The sequence below is a fragment of the Fusarium proliferatum genome (assembly GCF_900067095.1).
Source record: "Fusarium proliferatum ET1 genome assembly, contig: FPRO_scaffold012, whole genome shotgun sequence".
NCBI lineage: Eukaryota > Fungi > Ascomycota > Sordariomycetes > Hypocreales > Nectriaceae > Fusarium > Fusarium proliferatum.
In genome coordinates, this window is record NW_022194801.1 from 335,718 (window position 1) to 353,939 (window position 18,222).

Consider the following 18,222-nt stretch of genomic DNA (forward strand, 5'->3'; position numbering starts at 1 on the left):
TGTTAACCTGAGTAAGACTGAAGGTCCTACTGTACTTTCGTACTCACATGAGTAGAAAAGATCAACAATGCATTGGCTGCCTAGGATGTATGCAAGTGGACGGACAGTCATACTCATTGTCATCTGCAGCATCAACCAGGGATTCGATGTAGACTAACAAGCGGTGGAATGCTTTTTGTTGAACCACACCTATTTACCCAATCAATTTGTAAAGAACCAACTGATTCTATGCATGGATGTTGTATTTGTGGCTGCTGCGTACATCTTTTGGTGCCTGCCTTGGCCAGGAGAGGCAGGAAAACTTAGCAACTCAGTCCCAAGGGATAAAAACATTTAGGCAAGTTATTATAGGTTTAAGGAGGTCCTTTGTTAACTTTATTCTGGCCTCCTTTGATAAGGTCTGAAGTTTTCTTGCTCCCTGTGGCTTGACAAGGTTTTTCTACATACTATCTTGCCTTGCCCAGGTTGGTAGTAGCAAAAGATGCAGTTGGCTCGTTGATCTCTGCCTCTGCCTCTGCCTGGCACTTCCATGCGCTGGCACTGTTATTCACTGCCTCGCACCGTCGCTTGTAGCCTGGACTGGTGCGCGCACCTTATTTCCTTCTTCTCCCCCTTCTTCTTCCTTCCTCCTCCTCCCATCTATTTCTGCTTTTAAAGAATTCCATCCTTTCTCTCTCATCTTGTTGATGTCTTTCACCTCATCTATCATTCATACAGGAGTGCGAACACAGTACTAGTACCGACATTCAAACGAACCTCCTCAAACAGGAGTCTTTTACCCAGCACTCATTCCTATATTCTATGGTGAAATCTTCCAGATCCATCTCGAGTCCTCAAGCGACCTCTCTACTCAGCAGATTTCTTTGAAACACTCAAGTTTGCTATTCCGCCAACGCTCTCTCGATTGAATCGACTGCAGCAAGGTACTTGTCTCACGCTCCAGCATCAAAATCAATATGGAGCAGACAGATTCGATTACTCCTTCCGATCGTCAAAGTGGCCCAAAACACAACAAGAAGTCTGGCCAACAAGAGGCAGATACCACGATGGCTAATGACGTTGACCCATCAGCCCCTGCTGCGGCCCCTCCAGAGTCGGTAGAAAGAACTTCTAAGAGTGGTTCTTGTTCGAGGAAGAGCAGGCAGCAGAAGAAGAAAAAGGAGAGGAGTCAAGAAACCAAGCCAGCTTCGGTGAAAGATGAAGCTGAGACTTCTAGCATTGCTAGTGAAGACGAATCTACTTCAGATGATGATCAAGCCTCGGAAACCACAACCCTGACTCCCAAGCATTATTCAGGAGTTAATGGCACAAGCAAGAGTAAGAAGGAACGAACCAATGGTGCCTTTTCTAAAAAGAAGACTTCCAAGGCTTCCACTAAGAAGCAGAAGAAGCCAAAGAAGAAAAAGAACAAGACGGGCAGTTGCTCTGACACCGCGTCTGATTCCAATAGCGATTCAGATTCCTCCGATCCCGAATCCTCTGATAATGAGGACCTTGCTGAGAAAAATGACCGAACGAAGTCTTCTTCAGGCCTCGAGGGCCAACTTAGGGCGCTCGAACTCCAGTTTGCTCAACTGCAGCATCAGCTGGGTAACTCTAATGGCCTTGCTCCACCGGTTAACCCAAGCGCTTTTGCTCAACTACCCAATCCAACCCCAAGCGCTTTTGCCTCGTTTGGTTCTTCGGCTCCGCCGTATTCTCTCCAAAATGCTCTGGCTTCACAGGCAGCTGGTCTCGATCCACTGTTCGGTCGTCGTCGATCAACTGCTGTTCGCCCTAATCGTGGCGGACGTCGACCCATGCGACTTTCAGCAGTGCCAACTCTCGAAGGTAGTGATCCAGATAGTGTCACTAATGATTATTTGCGTGGCGAGTTGAGGGTTAAGGGTAAAAAACCCAAGGGTCCTGCCTTTAAACGCGTGGATCAGGTGTGGGACAACAGCATACACAATTTCAAACTTCAGGACACAGCCGACACAGACACCGATTCCCAGTACGACGAATACATCTTTCATGTTAGGAGGAAGTTCGACTGGGAGGGCAAGCATGTAGCAACTGTTGTCGACATCAAGAGCAAGTTGCTTCGGGAATGTCTACAGGACGTTATCAGCAACGCGGAAGGCATCAGCCTGGTAGACGAAACACCAAAAATGAACCCTGAGGTCCTTTTCTTGTGAGTAGTCTGAAATTACCATCTTCCAGGAGGCCTGTGATCAGGCTTGGATAGTTAACAATAGGTTTGTGATGATGTCGTGATCTTTTGCTGATATATTGTCAGGTACCTGGAAGACCTCCGTGACCATTTGAAGGCACTACGCAAAGCCAAACCTGCTGGCAAGTCCAAGAAGAGCCAGAAGAAAAATAAAAGTCTACTCAAGGAGAAGAAACAGCATCTCAAGATACTTCTCAAGTATCTTGACCATGACTTTGAAACCACAAAGGAAAGTCTCTATCCCATGCTCAAGAATGGCCTCATTACATTTGAGCTACTTTGGGCTTTGTGGAAACCGGATACACTTGTCTATGCCACAACGTACGGAAACGCAAGTGAGCCACGAGTTTTCAAGGTCGAATCAGCGCACCTACACCACAGCGTTATGAGAGGCAGCTATTATCACGTTGAAGGAAAATATATGGAATTCGATGGTAAGCGTTTTGGTTATGGAAATACATCAGTCGAGATAGACGGGTTCCAGGGCGCCAAGAAGATCAAGAATCTTCCTTGTTATCCGCTTCAATATCACCATAACGAGCAGAAGCTCCGACTTGATTTGATCGAAAGAGGCAAGAAGTTTACGTCATTGAGTGGTGTCCATTACAAGAGCTACAAGGGCATCGCGTTCATGAAGCGCAGGAATGGCTCGGTAATGAAGTTCAACATTCAGTCCAGCAGAGTCATGATCGACCCGACTATCTTCAGGAGGACCAACCCCAACTACAGCGTCTCGACTGTTAAGCCCAAGGACCCCGACATCATCGAGGAAGAGACTTCGGAATCAGATTCCGGGAACTGTGCGTGTGGCTCAGATTCGGAGGGCGCAGAAATGGTGAAGTTTGTCAAGAAAGTCTACAAGGACGAGAACGGTGAAGTACATATGGTCAGCTTTCCTAAAAGCTTGGTTAAGGATGAGCCCGGAAACCCCGAACTCGATGAACTCCCCTCCAAAACTGTGGAAGGTGATGATGAAGAGGACATGGACATCGTCGACTTCACTGATGAGGATTATCTCATTGCCTCTCCAGTGGTACTTGGTTTCTCATTTTCAGAAAAGCAATGGTTGGAGTTCGCTGTTTCCTGCGTCAATGAAATCAAATGGAATGAGAAGGCGTGGGACTCCCTGGTCCTGGAAGATGGCACCAAGGACCTGATCAAGGCCCTTGTGAAGTCACGCAAATATCACGCGGCTAACACTATCGATGATGTTATACAAGGCAAGGGAAAAGGGCTCGTCAGTAAGTTCAACATATCCAAACATCCGAGGTGCAGAAAAATAACATTTGAACAGCCGTCCTACACGGACCTCCTGGAACTGGCAAGACACTCACGGCCGAAGGAATCGGAGAATTGCTCCAATGCCCACTTTATATGGTATCGGCTGGCGAGTTAGGAACAGACTCGAGGTTTCTGGAGGCAGAGCTACAAAAGATACTGGACATTTGCCATGCCTGGGGTGCTATCCTTCTTCTTGATGAGGCAGACGTATTTCTGGAAAAGCGTAACATGCACGACATCCATCGCAATGCCCTCGTGAGCATTTTCCTTCGTCAGCTGGAGTATTTCCAGGGAATTTTATTTCTGACGACGAATCGAGTAGAAGTGAGTATCTAGAATCCGTTGGCTTCGGATGATTACTAACATAGGAGTGATTCAGACCTTCGACGAAGCCTTCCAGTCCCGAATTCACATCGCCTTGCGATATGACAATCTCAAGTCTCCTGCAAAGCGGGCCATCTTTAAGATGTTCCTCGACCGTGTTCATAAGCTGGGCAAGCTCAAGGTAGAACCATTGACTGAGGATGATCTGGACTTACTATCGAAGCAAGCTCTGAATGGACGCGAAATCAAGAACGTGGTGGGCTCGGCTCAGGATCTCGCCGTTAACAAGGGTGAGGCCCTTAGCATGCGCCACATCAGACAGGTTCTCGACGTTCATGCCAAATTTGGGCGGGATTTGAAAGGAGGATCTGGTTATGAAGATGCTATGAGAAGCTATTTCTAGTTTTGGATTGGGGATGATGTCGGTTACTGGTCAGTGATGAAACGACGACAGAGATAGCTCGTCTTATGCCGGGCGTCTGAGATTGAAATTGCTTGGTAGTTATGCCTGATAGTCTGAGCTACGGCGTTGTTGAATTATGCATGTATAAGCTTCTGCGATAAATTCTGTTTACTCGAAAGTATTGTGCCTGTCTTAATCAGGAGGAACAATTCGTGACTTTAGGTATAACTTGCTTCATGAAGACAAATGCAATGAGGCTCCTTGTCAAAGCGGCGATGCCCTTCTGTGTTATTTACATAACAATGCTCCTGGGGCATATCTCTTGAGGATTGATGTATTCGCTAATCTGAGTACACTCACAGCATATTCTGAAAGGACAACAATCGGAGAATTGCGATGTAGTCTGCGAGCCAGCCGCACCCGCTCATGTATCAACCCATCGTCTTCAGTCACGCACTCTCTCGTCACTGCTATTTTGATCACGCATATTAGCCTTTCCCAGTCCAGCTTCAGTTTGCGAAGATTACGGACGAAAGCACTGGGTAATGGAGATTAAGGGCGGGATCTTTATTGAAGATCCTTGGATTATGGCCGAAGATCAAACTCAATGCAGATACTCCGTACCCCTTTTCAACGAACCCTAGAATTAAACGGGGTGATAATCATCAGTGCTTGTGAGCATACACTCAATCTCGCTCGTGGAGAACCCTAACTAAAAGGTTATCTCGATGGTTCTCCTCAGTTTCAACATGTATGTACCCATCCTGAATCAACATGGCCTAAATATTAACAGTGAGTGCCAGAAATAGCAACATTCTCCACATATGACTACATATAGGCACCCAAGTAGATAATAGTATCACCAGGTAGTTAGTTACATAGGTAGTCATTGTCGGGAAGGATTCAAATGAGACGTACGACGCTGACTTTGCAATTAATAGCTCATGACGGGCTGTTTTCCCTTGTTTCAAGAATTCGTGGCGACGTCCTGTTGCTGAGAAATGAGACAAACAGAGTCAATAACCACGGGCAGAGTCAAAGATTCTAGTTGGCATGTGAGCGTGTTACAGAGGACAATAAAAAGAAGGTCGAGGCTGGTTCAATGGCAACATTCCAGTCCAGGGAGGGAACTGCATGCATAATATCAGTTGACGGTTCCTTCGCCCTCCTGGTCTGCTCGGAAGGAGGATTATTAAAGTATTCATGGGTAATATTCTCGATCCAGGTCTTAAACCCGGCAAAGGAAGAGGAACCCCTGAACCCTGGTCGTGCTAGGTAAGCCTCGTATACTCCGTGATATTATTCACTTTCCTTAATGGGCAGTTCAGTTCAGAAGCTGAAGATGGTGTTGTGAGTAACCGGAATAGGCTTTGACGGTCTCGCACGAACAAGAATATTTTGTTTCAAGTTCTTCAAAGACGTCGTTGTAAGAGAGGCATTCCTTTGTCTCCTAGAGCAAGACCATGCATACCTTGGTACCATCAAACAATGTAACCATAGCCGACCGGATCGTAGCAGGTCGATCTGCCGTGCGTCACCGCCTACCAATTCTAGCATGTCTCAGCTCAAGACTTCCCTTGTCGAGTCAGCAAAAAAGGGAAAAAAAGGGCTCCTCTCCGACGTGAGTGGCTGGGCAGTCTCATTTCCACTGCCCCTAGAGATCATGCGCATGCTGTCAACGGCGCTTCTGGCCGGCATCATTCCATTGAGGGAAGCGAAAGTGTCTAATTTGATTTGATCATATCAGTCATGTCTTGTTTACTACCTAAGTACCTAGCCTACCTACAGGCTACGTACACACGACTCACTGCACTGTTTGGAAAGGAGACGCTTGCGTCGTCTGGGGCAGACCAGACCACTACGAAACACACCAACGAACGGGTCGAACGGTGAGCGAGGCAAGGAGGGCGCCGCCTCTTTTCCACTTAGCGAATGGGACTCTGGAGATGCCACGGGAGAAAACAAGGTTTGTTTGGCTGTTGGGGAAATAACGCCAGTAACTTATGCCACAGCGGCTGTTGTCACAAAGCGCACGTATACACACTGCCACGGGTTCAGTATCACGATTTGCAGGTCACAGCACAATTGCATTGCGTACAGTTGCGCATCCATCCGACGGGTCCACGTATTCAACTGTCGATTCACCGCATTCATGATGACTGCCACGACATACGACACCTCAGTTGTTCACCAGTCAAACAGATAGATACCAATAAGGCACTACTGTACAATATGCAAATGCAAGCCGGCATGCATGCGTACGAGCCGTCACCGACACAAACAAAATCACTCAACACACTGAGATAACTGCATGTTCCTTCTCATGGCAGCTCATCACTTGCTTTTTCTGTCCCCAGCGTTTCAACCAATCTCTTCTCACTGATCGCCACTGGGTCACGGCATTCGTTCTTGTCACTTGCCCAAGAATAGAATATGAAAGACTTCATTGTCCTGAAGTAAATGAGCTCCTCATCGATAACCCGAGAGCTAGAAGGTGATCAGCGATTACCCTACCGTCCTTCTATGCCTTAAGCTCTTTTCCGGTCTAGCCTACCGCTGGAACCAGTGTTCCTGATTTCCGTTTACACATCTCATCAATAAGCCTGGCATAATCTGCTGACGCGGCCGGCGATCTGGTGTCTCTGGCGGGTTCGATTTTTTGGCAGTGGACCAGATCAAAGACTCTGCGAGGCCTGCCAGGTCAAGGTCTAGCAGGTACAACGACGTGGTTGGCTATGTCGGAATTAGGACGACTGGGAGGTGAGATGGCCCAATCAAGCAGCCTTGGTACCTGGCAGGGATGAAAGCCCTTACCCCTGGGGCTTTCGCGGAAGCAGAGCTTGAACTTGGACTGAAAGGGTGTGGTGGGTGGGCCTGGCCCATGACCTTGGCATCTAGGGCTAGCGTCGTTTCTGCATTAGCTCTGGTGTTGATACCGGTGCAAGCGTTGCTGGTAGCTCGCCCACTTCCCAGGTCCACATCCCAGTACTGCATACACATGCGTTCTAGCCGAAGGAGATGGAGAGGGATGTGGGAATTGCAGCAAGGGTCTTGTCCAGCATCCTAGGGAAGCGGACCTGAACTTGCAGGGGCGTGCGTGCCAGCTTCTGAATGAGAACGGAAGAAGAGAAATGAGAGACATGGCGTCCACGCCTCCCAACTCGGGTTGAAAGGAGACTCAGAGACACACACCCCTTGCTCAGCTTTATAACCCTCAATTCCTCCCCCTTCTGTTTCTCCTTCGATTCTTTACTCCTCAGTCTTTTTGGATCACGGCCTTTGCCTTCTGTCACTCCTTCACAGCACTACGCTGATAACACTCTCTTGAACCAACTTACCTTACAATCCTTATAAAGGCAAGAGGAAGTATTCCGGAAATACAACCAATTACCAAAAAGCCGTCACCTCCAACACAACATAACATATACACAAATCAGTCAAAATGAAGGTCTCTTCTTCCGTTGTCATTCTGGCCGCGGCCCTCGGCGTCTCTGCCCACCCCAGCGGCCACGCTCACCAGCGTGCTCACGCCAAGCGCGACTTCGTCGTTGCCAACAAGCCCGTCACCGTTGTCGAGTACGCTACTCAGGTCGTCACCGCTGATGCCGCCCCTGCTACCGCTGTCCCTGAGGCTCCTGCCTCTCCCAAGGTCGATGCCGACACCGTCCCCAAGGCTGCCACCAGCGCTCCCGCCCCTGTTGCTTCCGCTCCTGCTAAGTCCAACAAGAACAAGGGCAAGAAGCACAACTCCAGCTCCGGTTCCGGTTACAAGGCTTTCTGCGGTGGCAAGAAGGCCAAGCGTGCCACTCTCGAGGACATTGCTGCCACTGGCAACACTGGTGTTCCCGGTGACTTTGGCTGCAACATGATGACTGTCGATGAGGATGTCGCTGACAAGTACGACTACACTGTCACCTTCAACAACGACCACGATGGCGACAAGGAGTGCGCTTGCTGGAACAAGATCGGACCTGATGGCAAGATCGACGGTTTCTTCGCTCAGAACGTTGCTCTGGAGTTCACTGTTTCCGCCTCCAGCTCACAGGTTGTTGCTTTCGACAGTGACTCTCAGGGTGGCTGCGCTTGTGCCACCGGTAAGGTCCCCACCACCAAAGACAACCTGTGGGCCGGTACTTGGCTCGAGTTCGACTTCGGCAGCAAGCGAAACAAGAACTGGTCTGGCGCTGACGCCTCTTGCCTTGTCTCCGCCGCCGCAAGCCTTGATATCCCCGGTCTCCGAGTCTGCGACACCGCCGACAACACTTGCTCTACCATCAACCCCGGTGGCACTGGCAAGAACGCTTACCTCGGTGGCATGGAGGCTGAGGACGGCATTGGTATCAACACTCCTGCCGAGCAGGTCCGCCTCACCGTCGACATTGACTATTCCGCTTAAGCTACATCATATATAGCCTGTGGTTTGGTTCATTTGAGAGCTGGGCCTCTGCGTAAAACTTGATTTTATAGAATTGGGCTTATTCTATCTATACCTGGTGTTTACGGTGCTCGGAATTTATCCATCCAGGGCGATCCTGGATCTTGGCTTTGGGATCTATCTATCATACCTTCTTGCATATATATTCATAGTGTTATGACATATATTCATTTCTCCTACTCAATTGTTCAGCTTGTGACTTTGATTTACTTTGACAGAAAGTCGTTGCTTCGATTTAATTAATTGCGTTGATCCCCCGCCAGTCCCCTGACTTTGTCAATCCTCTTCGCCAAGTGATTCATTTATCTTGAATCCGTCCCGATCGCGCCGGACCTGAATCCTCTGAGCGAAAGGATCGAAACTCTCGAGAAAACGCAACTCGGATCAACAAGATAGCCCCCAATGCAACGACCAACAGTGGATGAGATCCACCAAGATCAACCCAATTTTCATCTCTAGTTATCGAAAATCTCTGCCTCTTTCTTGCGTCTTTTTTGTTCTCTTGGAGTTCTTGGTATGTTTTCTCTATGATGGAGACATGACAATCAGACTTTTCACGATAGGCTGTGAACTGTCCACGAGCAACTCTGGTGGTGCTGCTAATGCAGGTTCAACTCCCATCCATTGTTTCAAGATAGGGGCTTAGTGGGCCTTTGTCCTTGTTTACAGTGCATATGCACGCAAGCAACGCAACGCAACGCAATGCAACGCTTACGCGGAATTTGTTTACTTTTGTTGGTTGCACAAGCAATAAGCTTCAATATTTATTTTTTTTTGAGACTATAGGGTCTTTGAGTCGCCTCGAGGTCATAATTACTCAGCTGTGACGGAGGTGGTTGAGAAATAGTGTCACACAAAATCATCAAAAGCCGTCGGTACCTAAGGTACTAAGGCTTCATTGCTCGGTAGCGGGCCGCACCTCATAACTACAAAGGCAAAGCCATGTGCTGTGCTTGTCTTCCTCTAACGAGCAACTAGAAGAAACTTTACTCTGTAGCAGCAACCGCTGATTCAACGCTCGCTCGCTTCTGAGGCATAAACTTTGTTCTTGGGGGCTTTTGCCTCCCAACGGCTTTCGGTACCTGAATCTTGGACCAATCAGAGCAGCCCATGCCCTGACTAGTGCCTGGCAGATCACAGCGTGGCGTGTGTGGAGACAATACAGTGATGTCCTGTGCTGTACCTACAGAGCCCTGCCCTACCCTACATGACAGACTTTGAACGTGTGCTGACTCAATCGTGATAAGTCTTTTAGCCTTGGATGTCATTTCACTTGCGTACTTGTCTCTCTTTGACCCACGATGGCACGTGTAGTGGAGTTAGTATCACCGAGTGAGTTTGAGATGGTGGGGAAACAAGTCAAGATAGAGGGTTGTTGAAAAAATGTGGAGGTGTTTATAGTGTGTGCATCGCAAAAAAGCTTGTGATGTTCGATGCACCTTGCTCAGAAAGGTCACTGAAGGAGTTGTTGAGTTAGAGTTGTGTAGCATTGCAGTAGCCTAACAGCCATACAGTCAGTCTCAACCGTTCAAAACCAAGCACCAGAATGTCTTGCAAAGAAACTTCTCGCAGAATTCATAAATCACTCAAGAATCAATCTCTGCAGTCTAAAAGTCACTGACAGAAACGCTAAGCACACCGATATCGTGCCGTGGACCCAACTAGCTACTACCTAGCCATGTGTCAAGCCCAGTGAGAGACCACTCGGGCCGTGGCGATGTGATGGGAGCTCCTCAACTACCTAGTGGCGAAGAACATTGAAGACTCTTAATGAACAGTCCTTGATTCGTAAGTTGGAAGCCTGACAGGCGGATTGCCCGCTGAACATGATTCATGGAGAACTTTTAAGCTACTGGGACTAGAATATGCAAAGAGAAGTTTTCATGGTTAGTGAGTGGGCTACCATGAACATGCAGTCCAACAAGTATTGCAGTGTAAGCAATCGGCTGGAAGCAAAATGTCAACTTGTGGCACACCGTTCCATTGCAAGTCGGTGATGTTATAGCCTATCGGAGGTTGTGTGCTTGAGAAACTAGCAGTGACTGCATGAGGGACCGTTAAACTTTAATGGGGCACGTTAACACTTCATCGGTGTCGGTTCACTGATGCGGGAGTTATTTGAACCATTATAGTATGTATGCTTGGTAGTTGTGGAGGGTGTAGAAGGCAGTGGTTGATCTCCTGGGTTATATGTAAGGATATGCAGGCCACTGATAAGAAAGCACAGTATAGACCAAGTTCAACATCTGATATAGTTGCATGTAGCATAAAATCTATACAAGCCCTCATCGCTTAAGCTCAAAAACTAGAACTGCCACAACTGCTGCCCCCTCCACAGCTCGAACTACCACCACAGCTAGAACTACCCCCTCCACAACTCGAATGTGAATGACTAACACTCTCTGCAGCGAGAGCAGCAGCAGTAGCCGCCTCGGCCATCCTGATAGTCTCCCCACTTGCACAGTCTGCTGCGTTGCGTGTTGAACTTCCACACCCGCTTGCGCAGACATGGCACGGCTTCTCGGACGTTGGACTGAAGTGGGAGTCGCTGTAGCAGCCATCTACATGATCCATGCCTATGTGGTGATGGGGCGCCAAGTTGAGCATGTCGATGCCGGGTGCCGGGTTTGTACCTCCAAAGTCAACATAGTTGTACTGCGTCAAGTCTACGTGCCCGCTGAAACGTCGCTTTCGTAGGTAAGCTGGCATATCAGGCAGACCGACACGGCCGTCTCGCTGCAGTTCGTACGCCTCGATTTGTTTGGCGCGAGTGAGGGTTGCCCAGGGAGCAATAAAGAAATGGCTGTAAACTCCAGCTTCGTAGTAGTGACTGCATGGCTGAGCACGGTGGATACCACCAAGCTTGACTCTTGCTAGAGACGGATCAAGAGTGCTCTGTGTAAGGTCTTTGTGTAGCCATGTAGTGGCCTTTTGGAACTTGACCGACTGAGCCATGGCTGTGGCGGCTCGGTGAAGAACAGACATAGCCGAGAGGACTGTAAGTCGGTTCCGCATCCACGAACTTGCAGTGGCACCTTTGCCAACAGCTGTCAAGTCCTCATCAGTCAGCGCTGGTGCGTACATGTGACGGTCGCGTGAGAGATGATGCGAGGATATAGACCATGAGTCGAATGGGAAAGCCCAGACATGCTTGGCAAGGTTGCAGTCACCGCATTTGGTAGGATATCTCCCATAAGCCTCTGTACAGTCCCAAGGATACAAGTCCTGGTATTTGTAGAGCGTGCTGCCAAAAGCGCCCCAGTCATACCAGTACTCTTGATATGTATCGATGATATCTGATTCGTCATGACGTCCAAAGTGGAAGCGGAGGAGGTATTCTTCAGTGAGCCCGAACGGAACATCAAACTTGGTTCGTACACCCCGTCTCTTGTATCCTTCATCCGGGCATACAAAGCTCATGGTGTAGAGACGGGACACATCAGCAGACATGCCGCCAGGCTCCCCATTGACAAGAGGCTGGAAGAGTGTCTTATCGATGAGTGAACTGCAGAAAGTCTGACAGCTGTTGTGTGTTGCACTCCAAGCCAGCTTAACGTCTTGGTCCAGAAGCCGCTCTGAAATACTACCAAGATATACTCTTAGTCTGGGACTGAGTAGCGCCTTGAGTTTCCCCAGAACTGGCTCGAGTACTTTGTTGAGTAGCTTGATTTGATCAGAGGTTGGCAACCCAGGATCGTCAAAGGGCTGTTTGCAGGCAGCCAAGAGATCCTGAACGATGGAAAGTTCCTGATCATGCGAAGCATAATCTCCGCTGAATGGCACACCGACGACTTGCTTCATGATGGCCTTATATCTCTTGCGGTCGGCGGCCTTTCGTTTGCGTTTCCATACAGGACGATCCAGACCGCCCCCAATTGCGAGGTCCCTATCAGGCATTGACTGTAGATGGAACCGTTCGTGGAAGATTGGCATTTCTCGAAGAGACACGACGGCACCGCCTTTGGTACTGCATTATCTGTGAGTTGCTATTTGCATGACCGGAAGAAGAATATTACTTACTGTGCGACTCCGTTCTCAATAACGATAGGGCCAACTCGGAGGGCCATGTGAACATTTCCGTAAGGATACTTCTCAACGTACTTCCTGAAGAACAGGGGAATATCTCCGTCTTCTGCTGCTTCTTCCGCCACGCTGACACTGGTTGAAGTAGGTGAACGATCGTTCGCATGTAAACTGGTCTCCTGAACAGTCTTCATCATCTTCAGCCGTCCACCTCGGGGCCCAGAGTCATTCTTCGACTTGGGCTCTTCCTCGTCTTCGAAGTCACTAACATCTCCCTTGGTAGAAGATGTATATCCATAGGACCAGGTATCCCTGTTTTTTTGCTGCTCCTCCACTCTTGCTTTCCAATTAGACTTCTCGATATCTTTCCGAGACCGAGGCTTCGCTCCGACACTGCTTTGCAGTCCGAGATATTTGGCCTCAGCGACCGCGTCGCCGAGTTGAAGCAGCTTGCACTTATCCTTGATGTTGCTGCCGTAGCCAGTGTGTCCTTCTGGCCAGGATATAGGGAACAAGCTTTCATCGTTGCTAGCATTGATGATTCTTTGACACGCACACAACTTCCTACTAATCTCAGGCGTGATTGTCTCTGACAGGATACAGTGCTTATAGACCTTTGTATATGGGTCTTTTCCGTAGTAATGACTTCGATAACATTCTTCGCAGATTATGCCAGGATCGGAGCCATCGTCGTTGCGAATGAACATACTTCCTCGAACAACTTTCTTGCATTGCTTTCGCATGCAACGAAGAGGTTCAAAATTTGGAGTGAAGTCATCATTAAACTTTGAAAGTGCGACTATTATATATTAGTAGTGTAAAGGGGCTCGTGACAGGAACAGACTCACGTTGGGGGATGGCTGGCCTCTTCCAGAATCCGAACATGTCAGGAGGTGGGCGATGCTCGATCAGTTTTTCCATGTCAAGAAAGCCTGATGATCGAATCAGTCATATTCCTTGAGTATTTGCAAAGCTTATCACATACCAGCAGCTTGGAGGAGGATCCAAGCTCTATGCTCCATTCCTTTGAGCTTGATACCAGCTAGAACTAGTAAGTGTTTGTTCCATTGACGTTTGTGAATTGCAAAACATACCTTCAATCGATCTTCTCACATCACTCTTGATCTGATCACTTGCTTGTTGTGTGATTCGATCAGATATGGAATCGATAATAGCATCTCTTGCGAACTTGCGCCCATATGCCTTGCTCTTAGTTGACCAATTCTTCATGAGACGAGCCTGCTCTTGCTTCATTTTCCCTGTGAACTGTTAGTATGACTTCACCAACAGAGGGAATCTCATACTTACCATATCGTATGGCATGTGCTCGAGATTGCTGACTGACCGAATCAAGAAACGTATCAAAGCCGTGGATGAGATCATCGTCTTCATCTTCAATAGAGACATCAGCGAATTCTGGCTGCTGCCACGCTTTAAGTGTGCGAACAATGTTCTCAAGCTCGGCTTTGACCCCATCCCAGTACAAGCTCTCAAGTTCTGAGAGAACATGGTCTTTTCCGGGGCCAACACGGGTCCATGATATGTCAGGCGCAGAAGTAATATGAGAAGAAGGCAGTGAAGATGCTGCGAGCACGGGGAGAACCTTTTGCCGTAACCGTGACATTGTGAATGACTTGGAAGGACGGTGTCGATAGTTCAAGCGGTATATGCTGGTAATCTTCGAGCGAATATGATTATTCTTATTCACGCGATGAGGTATTTTGGCGATATATGAGAAACAGGCATCATCATTATTGCTTGGTTCAAGACATTCATCGTCGAAAGCCTCACAGACTGCCTTCTCGTGTGATGCTGCGCCCCAGCAAGGGCCCTGTCTAATTAGTTCAGCTCGCCCGACTAGAGTGTTTCAACACCCAAAACAGCAAGATTGTCGCTGGAACTTCAGTAGGACACCTCTAAATTCCGCGATCTTGCAAGACATTTCCGCTAGCGAGGCAGATTAAGAGGAGAATAGACAAGGGACTTGATGGCTGCCTATGGATAATTACCTCTTGCCAAGCAAGATATTCGACGCTTGGAAATGATGCGCTCAGAAGATACATGAGATCTCTAGCCAGCTGGCAGAGGCATAAAGTACCGACAAGGGCATATTGTTACTGATAGCTACTGTCGCCCAGCTTGATCGGCTCAGCCCTGCGGTTCGACTCATCTGATGCTCTAGTCGTCTTGGTATTAGTTATCAAGGCACACCAGCTCAGATGATGATATCAAGATTGAGATTGACTGCCAACACTTTTGCGGCCCAGGCTCAATCACTTATACTTGGAAGACCCGGCGCATTTATACCCATTTCCTCAAGCACTTCGCCTTTATTATACCCAAAACTCACTGAAAAATGTCGCACCTCATCGGTTACAACACAGGTGCACTCCACCAAGCCAGCAGCGACTTCAACAACAACATATCAAAGAAATACTATCCATCAGCCATCGACTTGGATGAAAACCCCATCATCCCGAGTCCAGACATCTTCAGCGAAGTCCATGACTCCCATAAGGATAACCTACCCACTCCAGTGCAATGCGCCGTGCATCTAGAATTGCTAGAAGCCTTCCATGCGTTGCGCATCAAGATTCTCGACTCAAAGAAACTCGACAAGGCATTCAACTTGGGTGAACCGACAAAGAAGATTTATCGTCGCAAGTATATCAAAGGCTTGAAAAAACATGTCAATGAAGAAGTCACACTAAGAAACCCGTCGTGGGAGGCCAAGCGGGACAAGAAATGGACGTGGTACCTTGGAGAAGCAGCGCAAAGGTTTTTGGTATGGGCTGCCAAGTTCAATGCTTGGTTGACTCCAACGATGGGGAAAGACGGTGTCAACGATATCAAGACTGGAATATCAATGACTGATTCCTCATGGCTGCCACCCGTGGGTGAGTATCTCACTTCTCCCACAACTGGCACGTAACTGACCATTCAACAAGATATTCTGATGATTTGGCATGCTTTCCTTCTCAACCCTTCTGACTATTTGGACTACTGCCGAAATCAGAACTGGGACTACCTCCCAAGGGTCAATTTCCCCTGGAAGCTTATTGTGCGTTTATACCCGGCAATGTCACCAGCCCCATAACAAAAACTGATTATGATGCAGCACGATTCAATCACGTCGCAAGGTCCCATCCGCGATGCCTGGGAAGTCACTGGAAAGACCTGGGAAGTTCCCGAAGGAGAAGCAGTCATTCCAGGCACTCTCATCAAATCAATCATTCAGCGAGGAAACTTGCAAACACAAGATATTGGCAAGCCATACGCTTCTCGCTTCATTGGCCAACTCGTCGACAACGTCGAGCGCCAACGTGTCTTCGTTGAAAAGATGAACGCCCATCTATGGATACGAAGCCCAGCACTACAAGGAACTCTTCGCCGAGCAGTCGAGAGATATGAGAGGTATCTGAGACTTTTCAAACTCTACCCTGGCAAGATGCTGGTTCCCGCACTTGACATTGACCTCGCCTGGCATACTAGTCAGCTCTCAGCAACAGCGTACATGACTTCCATGGAAGCACGCTGTGGCCGCTTCATAAACCATGATGACAAGATCAAGAAGTCAAAATTGGCGGTCGGAAATGATGAGACCCAGACTCTCTATCGTATTCGTTTTGGAGAGGAGTATACGGTTTGCTTGTGCTGGGAGTGTCAGGCTATTATGTCGGCCGTGGAGGATTCTACTGATGGGGATGAGTATTTTGGAGAGTCACCAGTTTCAGGATTTGTCAAGACACTCGCCGACAAGGTATTGGCCGATGTCCAGTTTTATCGGGCTGTGGAATCTGCAAGACGGAGGAATCATGTGAAGTTGCCAGTTCGCCCAGAGGATAAGGCGCATTCCCAGAACTGGCCGTTAGATGCCCAGTAGAACTATTTACGATCAATAAATCTGTCCTTGTATTCCCCGTCTGCCGTCCAGGCTGACCGATCATTGAAACGTCCCTGCTCTAAAGCATCAATCCTTTCGTCGTAGAATCTCTTGCCATGAACAGCAACACGGCAGAAGAGCAACTTTTGGAACTCCGAAGAACTTATTTCAACTGCTTTGAGATTCATCTGATTGTCGACGAATCGTGTCAGCAGAATAACTCTAGGTCCGACGTGGTGGTAGAAAGGCTGAGGAAAGCGCCAAAATTTTGGTTCTTTGAGAGGAAAGTCTTCAGAATCGTCTGAAAGACGGTGATTTTCATCTCTAGTGGTTTCTAAAGCAGCGCTGACTATCTCTTTGCTTGTTTCATGCTCGGAAATGGCTGCCTTTGGTGGCAAGTCTAGCATTGCTCTGGCGACATCTACCAGAGATAAGATGTACGGTTTGTCGGCTCGAGTGACCACGTCGAACTCGTTGATAACGTTGACGCATACAGTTCCGCTACTTGGCTGAAATATTCCAGGATCAACGTGCTGGGTCAAGCAAGGAGGTGCGCCAAATGTGACGCAGGAAAATCTCGCAGACTGGTCTGTATCTTGTTAGACAGTTCCTCATTCTATCTTTGTTTCCATAACTTACTTAGATTTTGGTTAGACATATTGCGAAGATACAGTAATTGTGATACAGCTCCGCCGGCGGAATGCCCTGTAAAAAGAATATGCGTTTTCTTCTTACTCATCTCAGGTAAAGACTCCAGGTACTTGTTGATTAGATTTGTGACAATGGATTCCAGAGCTCGTGCACTATTCAAGAAGCCAGAATGGGCTTCAAGGTCCTCTAAACACCCCTTTGACTGTTAGTTGGGTGAAGCCGCGAATAAGAGAACACAAGAATGGCTTCATAAACAAAGTGGCGACAGGCAGCTCACAATAAAACTTTCAGTCGTCCTGGGCTGAGCGTTGGCATTAACAATGTGGTCCATCTTACTGGCACTTCCGCGTATTGCTAGCACCAGAACCGGCGACGAATCAGTTGTCGGCGAGCCCGCCTTCGCCTCGATGACAGTGGATGTGATGAGTTTGACGGTCCCGGCGAAAGAGCTGTCCACTACTTGATCACGGCGAAACGTGCAGTAACTGGTATCAGCCATGGTGCCCTCGAGGTCATAAGTCCCACGAGCACACTTCCAGGCCGCGGATATGAGCTGGACCTCAGATTGAGACCTATAGAATCGAGTCAGGATGTTTTCTGAAAGACAAACGGGAATACTTACGGGTTCCATTCTATTGATTCATCATCGTTGACCTTGGAGTTGGTATACTTGGCTGCCTCTTGATCTAGACGTTCAAGCAGCTGCCGAAGTTGCTCCTTCAAGCTACCTAATGGCCAAGTCATTGAGTGTTCAATTGACAAGCTAAACTTACAACTGACCATTCAGGTTGATCTCGCTCAAGGTATCAGTCAGAGCACTTGATAATTCATATGCAGCGACTGATGCACCACCTGTGTTGTTGGCTGAGTATGCACTCTTTGAAGAAGATGAGCCCATGATAGATTGTGAGTTTGTATACAAGATATTTCTTGAATGACATGGGTATAGATATGGTTTTAGCGAGTGTTCTATGCTGCGTATGATACAAAGTGTTGGGTTGACATTGTGC

The 18,222-nt window shown here is 48.2% G+C and overlaps 5 protein-coding genes across 5 annotated transcripts; 3 read left to right on the plus strand and 2 right to left on the minus strand.

The window, feature by feature from the left end:
* Positions 1–956: 956 nt before the first annotated feature.
* Positions 957–4,220, plus strand: FPRO_13215 (uncharacterized protein; the record flags this gene model as incomplete). The annotated part of the gene is made up of 4 exons (XM_031222643.1): positions 957–2,173; positions 2,279–3,453; positions 3,507–3,817; positions 3,873–4,220. The coding sequence occupies 4 exons, from the start codon at positions 957–959 to the stop codon at positions 4,218–4,220; spliced, it is 3,051 nt and encodes a 1,016-aa protein (XP_031088082.1).
* A 3,442-nt stretch (positions 4,221–7,662) lies between these two features.
* Positions 7,663–8,616, plus strand: FPRO_13216 (uncharacterized protein; the record flags this gene model as incomplete). Its single annotated transcript, XM_031222644.1, has 1 exon — positions 7,663–8,616. The coding sequence occupies one exon, from the start codon at positions 7,663–7,665 to the stop codon at positions 8,614–8,616; it is 954 nt and encodes a 317-aa protein (XP_031088083.1).
* Positions 8,617–10,953: 2,337 nt separating this feature from the next.
* Positions 10,954–14,302, minus strand: FPRO_13217 (uncharacterized protein; the record flags this gene model as incomplete). The annotated part of the gene is made up of 6 exons (XM_031222645.1): positions 10,954–12,622; positions 12,676–13,477; positions 13,527–13,610; positions 13,664–13,720; positions 13,773–13,937; positions 13,987–14,302. 6 exons carry the CDS (start codon positions 14,300–14,302, stop codon positions 10,954–10,956), a joined length of 3,093 nt encoding a protein of 1,030 aa, XP_031088084.1.
* A 732-nt stretch (positions 14,303–15,034) lies between these two features.
* On the plus strand, positions 15,035–16,561 carry FPRO_13218 (uncharacterized protein; the record flags this gene model as incomplete). The annotated part of the gene is made up of 3 exons (XM_031222646.1): positions 15,035–15,575; positions 15,627–15,739; positions 15,797–16,561. The coding sequence occupies 3 exons, from the start codon at positions 15,035–15,037 to the stop codon at positions 16,559–16,561; spliced, it is 1,419 nt and encodes a 472-aa protein (XP_031088085.1).
* An 87-nt stretch (positions 16,562–16,648) lies between these two features.
* Positions 16,649–18,110, minus strand: FPRO_13219 (uncharacterized protein; the record flags this gene model as incomplete). Its single annotated transcript, XM_031222648.1, has 6 exons — positions 16,649–16,671; positions 16,725–17,150; positions 17,201–17,408; positions 17,490–17,784; positions 17,835–17,940; positions 17,993–18,110. 6 exons carry the CDS (start codon positions 18,108–18,110, stop codon positions 16,649–16,651), a joined length of 1,176 nt encoding a protein of 391 aa, XP_031088086.1.
* Positions 18,111–18,222: the final 112 nt, after the last annotated feature.